This window comes from Herpailurus yagouaroundi, unplaced genomic scaffold, assembly GCF_014898765.1.
Source record: "Herpailurus yagouaroundi ecotype Mexico unplaced genomic scaffold, PumYag 220, whole genome shotgun sequence".
In the NCBI taxonomy this organism is placed as follows: domain Eukaryota; kingdom Metazoa; phylum Chordata; class Mammalia; order Carnivora; family Felidae; genus Herpailurus; species Herpailurus yagouaroundi.
The window spans coordinates 777490-785038 of NW_024412451.1; the positions used below are offsets into that span (position 1 = coordinate 777490).

At 62.1% G+C, this 7549-nt stretch overlaps 1 protein-coding gene across 2 annotated transcripts in view; it reads right to left on the minus strand.

Annotated features, from left to right (window-relative positions):
* Nucleotides 1-629: 629 nt before the first annotated feature.
* The window catches only part of ARHGEF1 (Rho guanine nucleotide exchange factor 1), an 18300-nt gene continuing 11380 nt past the window's right edge, over nt 630-7549 (minus strand). Inside the window, exons 16-32 of one of the 2 annotated variants that reach the window (XM_040457227.1) lie at nt 7279-7446; nt 6851-6996; nt 5265-5411; nt 4829-4911; nt 4483-4608; nt 4279-4393; nt 4083-4183; nt 3854-3931; nt 3510-3585; nt 3262-3429; nt 2657-2744; nt 2436-2522; nt 2110-2180; nt 1935-2021; nt 1484-1659; nt 1287-1389; nt 630-984 (exon numbers count right to left, since the gene is read on the minus strand). In XM_040457227.1, coding sequence (XP_040313161.1) covers nt 1306-1389; nt 1484-1659; nt 1935-2021; nt 2110-2180; nt 2436-2522; nt 2657-2744; nt 3262-3429; nt 3510-3585; nt 3854-3931; nt 4083-4183; nt 4279-4393; nt 4483-4608; nt 4829-4911; nt 5265-5411; nt 6851-6996; nt 7279-7446 — 1801 coding nt within the window. In that variant the 3' untranslated portion in view covers nt 630-984; nt 1287-1305. The remainder of the gene's footprint in view (nt 985-1286; nt 1390-1483; nt 1660-1934; nt 2022-2109; nt 2181-2435; nt 2523-2656; nt 2745-3261; nt 3430-3509; nt 3586-3853; nt 3932-4082; nt 4184-4278; nt 4394-4482; nt 4609-4828; nt 4912-5264; nt 5412-6850; nt 6997-7278; nt 7447-7549) is intronic. The other variant, XM_040457228.1, reaches the window with a different exon arrangement.

Here is a 7549-nt window from a genome sequence, read left to right on the forward strand (position 1 = left end):
CTCCATGTCCTGCCCAAGGCCAAGGCCCTGCCCTCGGCCCCTCCTAGGACCGGCCACATGGTCACCCACCTTCTTTCCTAACCCTGGGTTGGGGTCTCACCTCCCCCTTCAGAGGGGGAGGGGACACAATGGTCTCCAGCCTCTTTCCCAGGCTCCGGTTTGAGGGGGCTCCCCGCCTGGCCCCACTCCAAAAGTGCAATATGGCGCCCAGCCTCTCCTGCCCGCCTACCCCCGTGCTGTGACCTGCGTGTTCGTTCGGCCATGTCTGCTCTTGTGCCAGCCCCAGTCCTGACACCCTCCCCACACAGGCCCCCTGGGGACAGGGAGCTCAGAGCAATAACCCCGCCCCCAGCCCCTGCCCAGGAGGGCCCCCTCCCCACAACCCCCAACAGCCACCTCCAGAGAGTTTACTACAAAAATAAAAGAACGGAAAGGAGTGTGAGATGTGGGGGAGCCCAGTGTCATGGGTGACGGCGGGGGCTCAGGGTGTGGGAGGAGTGGCCTTGGGAGTCTCTGTTAAAGCACAGGAATCAGTGAATGAAGAACTGGAGAAGAAGGGGATGTCAGACAACCCAGGAGGGTCCAGAAGCCACTCCAGAGCCCCCACCCCACCCTCACACACACAGACCTCTCCTTAGGTAATATATATTAAAAAATAAACCTCCAATTCAGGGTATAAAAACAGAGCAAAGGCACTTGGGGGTGGGGGGATGGAGGGGTGGCCCAAGCCCAGGCAATACAGAGCTGGCCCGGGGAATGGGAGGTCACCGTGGGTCCGCCCTGGAATGAAGCCCTGAGTCCCCCAAGCAGAAGGCAGGAGGGAGAGAAGGCCAAGGCCAATGGGAGGTTGGGGGGAGGCAGTGATCCCAGCTGGGCCCCCCCAGGCACGCCTGGCTCCCTCTCCTCAGGCCCTTGGGGTTGGAGATGCTGCGGCAGCTGTGCGGTGGGGGCGGGTGGCCCTCAGTCTTGCGGAAGGCCTGGGGGCTGGCGGAGAAGGGGAGCGGAGACATGAAGACAGCAGAGAAAAGGCAGGGAGATGGGGGGGGGGAGGGGGTGGGGAGGGGAGGACAGAGGTGGGGGGCAAAGAGAAGAGGGAAGGGAGAGGATGGGCAGGGAGGGGACGGAAGAGCCCGAGAAGCAGAAGCTGAGGGCCAGGAGGTGGCACGGGGAGATGCAGCGAGACCAAGGGGGAGAGATGGACGGGGCCGTGGACAAGGGAGCCCTGAGATGCCCACTCTGGTCCCTCCCCTGTGGGCAGCGTTGGGGCCTCTGGTTCCCCCACTCACCTGCCTGGGGCAGGAAGCCTCAGGTACAGCCAGGCTGGGGGACAGGGTTTTCCCCAAGCTGAGACAGGAGGAGTCGTACACGACAGAATTCCTCTTCCACCTCCTGGTTGGGGGGGGCAGAAAGGTCATCAATGAGTGACGTCCCTCCACCGAGCCCCATCCTCCCCCCCACTCTGACCCTCCCCCCAGGCCACCACCTCCAGCTGTTTAATGGTCTCCTCCAGGCTGAGCAGCTTCTCCTGAATTTCCTGGGTCTGGGTCTGGGTCTGTGTCGGGCTCGGGGGGCCGCCCCCCGGGACCCCGTCCCCTTCACGGGGAGGCCCCGCCCCACTATCTTCCTCCGAGGGAAACAGGAGTTGCTTCAGGGACAGCACTGGCCAGGGACAAGAGGACAGAGTCAGAGGCAGGACTGGCAAAGAGGGGAGGTGGGGTGCAGAGGTGAGCCCGTGGCTAGAGCTGGGGCAGGGTGGGAGGGCATGGAAGAGGGCGTCCTGGGAGAGGGTGAATTGAAAGGTCAAGGAAGGGACAGAGCTGCAGAAGGAGGGGCTCGGCCCCCTGAGGGTGGTGGTATAGGCCCGGCATGCAGGCCCGGGCAGGAGGTGAGCTGGAAAGCCCGGCTGGCAGCAGGACGGGACGGCACAGGGCTACCTTTCTCAAGGGCCTTGGCTGCCAGCTGGCCTTCAGGGCCAGGTCTGCAGTAGGGCAGGAGGGTGCTGAAGATTCTCTCCATGCGGCCTGGGTGGGGGAGCAGGGAGGGTGCTCAGTTCCGGCCGGGTATCCTCGGCAATCCTGCCCCCTTCCAGCACCCCCCGAAAAGGCTCACCGTCAGCTGGGGGCATCTCTCGGCCACCACAGTTGCCATTGTCCGAGCTGCTGAGCAGGGGTTCCCGGGTGCTGTGGGGAGAAGTACTGGGTGACCCCACAGCCCTGGGGGCAGCAGGGGGCAGGGAGGTTCCGAGACAAAGAGAAATTGAGGCTGGAAGATGGAGACAGAGGGACCTGGAGAGGAGCCAGATGGGCTGTGACGGGGTGGTGGGTGTGCGCGCACGTGCACACACACACACACAGGGCTAGAGCTCAGGTTCTGGGGGCACAGAAAGAGGTCTCCCCCAGCTCCTCAACCCTCCGATTGCCTCCCAGGCCCCTCACCTGCTTGGGCTGGGCCGGGGTTTGGGGCGAGAGGCAGGGGCAGGGACCTTCAAGGATCCAGCGGTCTCCGTGATGAGGGCACACCAGCTGGGGAGACAGGCCCCGGGGCAGTCAGAGCCCCCCAGACCCTGTGTCAGGGCCTCCCACCGCCAGCCCTGCCACTGGAGACCCGGGGACTGGACCTCCTCTTCCACCCAAGCTTAGAACCCAGACCCCCTCACTTCTTCCGTTCCGACACGGTCTGGGCCACCAGCTCGTAGATCTGAGCCTCTTGGTCCCAGGTAAAAATGACATAGAAGGCTTTGTGATCTGCAGGAAGAGGGAGGCGGGGTTCGGAGCCAGGGTCACCCCACCTTGTGCCTCCCCTGAGCCTGGGCAAGCCCCTGACTGCGGTGGCCTCGGACGCCCCAGCTCAGTCTGTCCCTCCCTCTCACTCCCCCTAATCCATCAGGCAGCCAGTCCCCAGTCTAGCTCTACACACAAACCCCCGGAGCCCCTGGTGCAGCTTCCCGGCAGCACAGGTGCAAACCCCTCCTCACTGGGCTCCCGCCCCCACCGCTGCTCCCCCACCATCCCCAAGAAGCAGCCACGGTGTCTTTTCGAACGCCGGTCAGAGCTGGCTGCTCCTGTGCGGGCATGTGTAGCTCTAAGATCTACAACCCGGCCCGGCCCCCCCGCCATGGCGAGCTGGGGGCCTCTCACACCGCCCCCTTCTCAACCTCCGCAGCGGCCTCCCAAGTGCTAGAACGTGCGTTCCCCAACTCTCTAGAGGGTCACCTCCCATTCCACGGGCGGGTGTGCCCGGGGCCGCCGGGCCAGGCCTCACCGGTGGCCACCTCGCGGGTCATGGCGGACGTGAGCCGCAGCACGGGCCGCAGCATGGTCTTGCCGTCGGGGGTGGGCGTCAGCGTCCGGCTGTGTGACTTGAGCAGCAGCCGCTCGTCCTGGCGCTGGAGCAATAGCAGCAGGTCGTCCAGCAGGAGCACGTGGACCTCTGCAGGGCAAGGCTGGAGCTCAGCGGCCTCCCCGCTCTGAGTGCCCCGCCCCTGGGCCCCACTCGGCGCCAGCACCCACCTACAGCCTTGTCCTTCGTCACCCGCCACGTCAGCGGGCCCTCGTGGACCAGCTTCCTCCTGGTGATATCTAGGTTCTGGAGGCAGGAAGGAGTCATGGTCGATGCAGGCGAGGGCAGGCGAGGGCAGGGGAGGGTCGGGATGATTCACAGGGCCAGGGTTGTAGTCGGGGATCATCGGGAGGGGCAACCCGCTGGGAATGAGGAGGGGCGCAGGGCACAGGGGTGGCTCTCGCTCCCTGGGTGCGTTATGGGAGACTCCCTGGGGCCAGAGGGTCAGGGCTGGCTGAGGGCAGGGGAAGGCAAGGGAGAGGAGAGGAGGGGAGGCCAGGGCAGGCAGAGCCACCTTGAACTCGTTCAGCATGGGGTCGCTGCTCTGCCGCAGGTGGGACAAATCCAGGCGCTTCTGATAATCCTTGAGCCGCTGGGGCAGGGAAGGGAGAGTCACGGGGACAACCCAAGGGCTGGGCCCGACCTCCCAAGAAGTGGCCCCGGGGAGGACGAGACAAAGGCCGGGCCAACCTCTGCACACATTCGTCCCAGTGCCCTGGGCCCAGGGCTACACGCGGGCTCACCAGCAGGTCCTCCATGTCGCGTACAGCTTGGTTGACGTGGTGCAGAATTTCCCGGCAGCACTCAGCTGCCCGCTCCACTTTCTCCCGTTCGGCCAGCTCTTCTGTGGCAGAGGAGAGACCGGCCCCGGTGAGCTCCAGCCCCGGAAGCTCGGGTCCCACAGCCACGTGGGAGATGGGAGAGCGGGGCCCGCGGTACCTGTATTCTGCCCGATGCTCTGCAGGAGCAGGGGGTACTTGGTCAGGCGCTGCATCTCCGTGGGGATCATGTCCTTCAGCTGCAAGCGGCGGCACCGTGGGCGGCTCTCGGCCTCCTGAGGGGAGAGTAGTGTGGAGGCGGCTCACCTCGGGGACTGGGACACCCGCCCCCTCCGGGGCCCCGGGGTCCAGGCTTCCCCCTTACCTGCACAAAGGCGCAGAACCGAGGCTCCTTGCGCTGTTTGGCTTTGAGCTGCTCTAAGGCAAATGACTGGTGGCTGCAGAAGCGGGAGGAGATTTTCTGGAACCAGGAGCCTTCGGCACCATCAAACTATAGTGAGATTCAGGCCAGGGAGGGCGTCTCAGGTAGGATTGGAGAGAGCAGGGCCTCACGTGGGAACAGCGGCCTAGACAGGAGGACAGGGCTAGGGGCCCAGACCCCCGGGTCTTGATGGAGGGGAGGCTTGAGAGCTGGCCTCCTCGGGCCTGGATTCCAGGTCCCTGGCTGGGAGGAGGGGCTCCCGGGGGGGGCAGGGGCTGGGCACCCTCACCCGGGCCAGCAGTACATCTCCGATCTCCTCAATGAGGTAGCCACTATCCTGCCTCCGCTTCATCAGTTGATCGAGGAACTGGGCTGTGGAGCGCGGTGAGGAAAGGGGGTGCTCTGTCAGGGCCCTGTGAGGACCTCCGTCAGGGTGGAAGGTTGTATGCAGAGCCGGTCAGGAGATGGCGGTGGCTGGGGTGCAGGGCGTCTGCCTGATCCTTGGGGCCAACGGGCTGTCCTCCACCCCCACCCCACCCCCATGCTTATTGATGTGCCCCATGGAATGTGAGCTCTGGGGGTCTGGGGCTGTCCCCACTGCTAGAAAAGAAGCTGGCCGGGGTAGGGACTCAGGGAGACGTGCTAGGCTCCAGGTCTAGCCGCCAAGGCCTTGAAGGAGGGGGCCCACGGTGGGGCGCACTGTGGAGCTGCTGCCCTGCACTCACAATGCACCTCGATGAGCTCGTCCAGGCTGGGGAAGATGTACTGTAGCTCCTCCAGGGGGAAGAAGCCTCCTTCTGCCATGGGCTGGTAGAAGAGGTCGTGCAGCACCCGGAGCATGCGCACATGGGCCGCCTCGGTCACCAGCAGCTCTGGTGTGGGGGCAAAGAACAGGCAGCATGGCTGGGGAGAGTGCAAACTACAGGGTGCAGTCTCAAGGGCAGGTTGGGAGAGGGGGATGAGGACGACTCTCTCTGGACAGTCATTTGCCCCTGAAATAGCCACTGAGGGTTCCTTAGCCCATCACTGCTTTTCCTCGGCTGCAGCAGCCAGCCAGGCTGTGGCCACGGCTCCCAGTTTGCCTGGCACCGATGCATTTCCCGGCGCGTGGGATTTTCAGTGCCAAAGCCAGGAAACTCCCAGGCAAACTGGGATGATGTGGTCACACCATCACCAGCAAGCCTGCAGCTGTGTTTCGTGTCTAAAGGTCCAGTGAGTCTCTCAGCCTTGGTTTCTGGAACAACAACAACCCCTCAAACACACGCTGATAGCCTTGGATTCAGGGACCCCGCCCCCAGAGGGACCATATGCTTGGATTTCAGGGGCCCCAGGAGTTCCTGGAGACCGAATGTACAATTCCACATTATTCGTATTTTTCTGACTAGAGAAAGTGCTGTGCTGTCTGCTACGGTAGCCACTAGCCACATATGGGCCTTCGAAATTTAATTAAAATGAAATACAAAATTCACTTCTCAGTTGTACTGGTCACATTTCAAGGGCTTAAGAGCCATTATGTGGCTGGTGGTAACCATGCTGGACAGCACAGATGTTGCATGTTTTCATGATTCCGGAAAACGCTATCAGATGGCGCTGCTTTACGTTTGGATCACGTCCCTAGTAGGATCTGTAATAAAAAAGGATTCACCTAACTGCCCTAAAAATTCCAAACGAGTACCCTTCTTACTAAGTAACTTGTAAATGAACTTCCAAACCAGAGCTTCCAAAAAGGTCTTCTACTTTTGCCAAACCCCCCTCCGCACAATTTGAAATCACAGAAAAGAATCGAGACAAATGATACTCCCATCATCTCTCCGCCCAGAAGCAAGCACTGATGTATTATCTTCTGAAACTTGCCCATTTTGCCCCTAAACGGTTAAGATCACAGTAGTAACCGTCACATCGGAACGTTCTTACCCAGCCCCACACCCACCCACGCTAAACATCACGTGAAACATCTCCGCTTCGTGACAGTCTTTTGGGGTAGGACCATTACTATCCGTGTTTCCCAAATAAGGAAACAAGGATTTGCACTAGAAATACAACTTTCTGTACCATTTCCAGCTCCTGCCTGCACTGTCCCGCACTACCAAAAACTCTCTGCGAACGTCAGTTTGACGGGCTGACAGCCACAGTCCTGTTCCACGAGTGGCTGTTCTACAATTTACATAATGAATGGCCCTCAATGGGAACAGGCCAGCTCGCAGTTCGGCCTGTTGTCATTGACCCCCGGGTGGACATGTCCCCGCACCTGTCTCTTCGGCAGAACTGGGCTGTGTGGCTGGCCACAGGGGGTGCAGGGAGGGGTACTCACCGCTGATAACCTCCTGCCGCTTCACCTGGCTCTTGGGCAGGCTGTGCAGGGTGCCTGGGGGGACGAGCTCCCGCCAGCCAGGGGGCTCTTCTGGTTCCAGCTCTAGTCCAGACCGACCTGGGTCCCCTTCATCTCCAGGCTCAGGGCTGTGGGACAGAGGCCTTGTTAGGGCCCCGGCTTGGGGCATCCCAGGGAGAAGACCTCCATTCCTAGTGTCCAACCCCCCCTCTGTGGCCTTGGCATTCAATGCCTCCAAAGTAGCCCGTATGCCCCCAGATCTCTAGAAAGAAGAGTCCCACACCTTTCTTGTGACCTTGGTGACCTTAGCATCCAAAACCCAGTTCTCTGTCACTGTGGCAACAACCCCGCCCCCACCATCCTTCTGACTCTCCAGGCTGCCTCAGTGGATGGGGGGAGGAATGACCTACGTGGCTCGTCGGGCAGGGCCAAGCACGGCCGTGGCAGAGCTGGGGTCCATGTCCACGTCACTCCGGGAGCGGCCCCCACCCCGGCCCTTAGCCCCGAGGCTGCCCCGGGAAGGCCGGCGGCGGTCACTCACCCGCAGGCTCTCCGAGCGCCCCAGACGCCCCGATAGCCTGGACCCCGAGGCCAAGAACAGAGTCAGCCAGAGGCCAGTACAGAGACAGGGAGAGACCAAGACAGGGACAGAGATGGGGAGAGACCAAGACAGGGACAGAG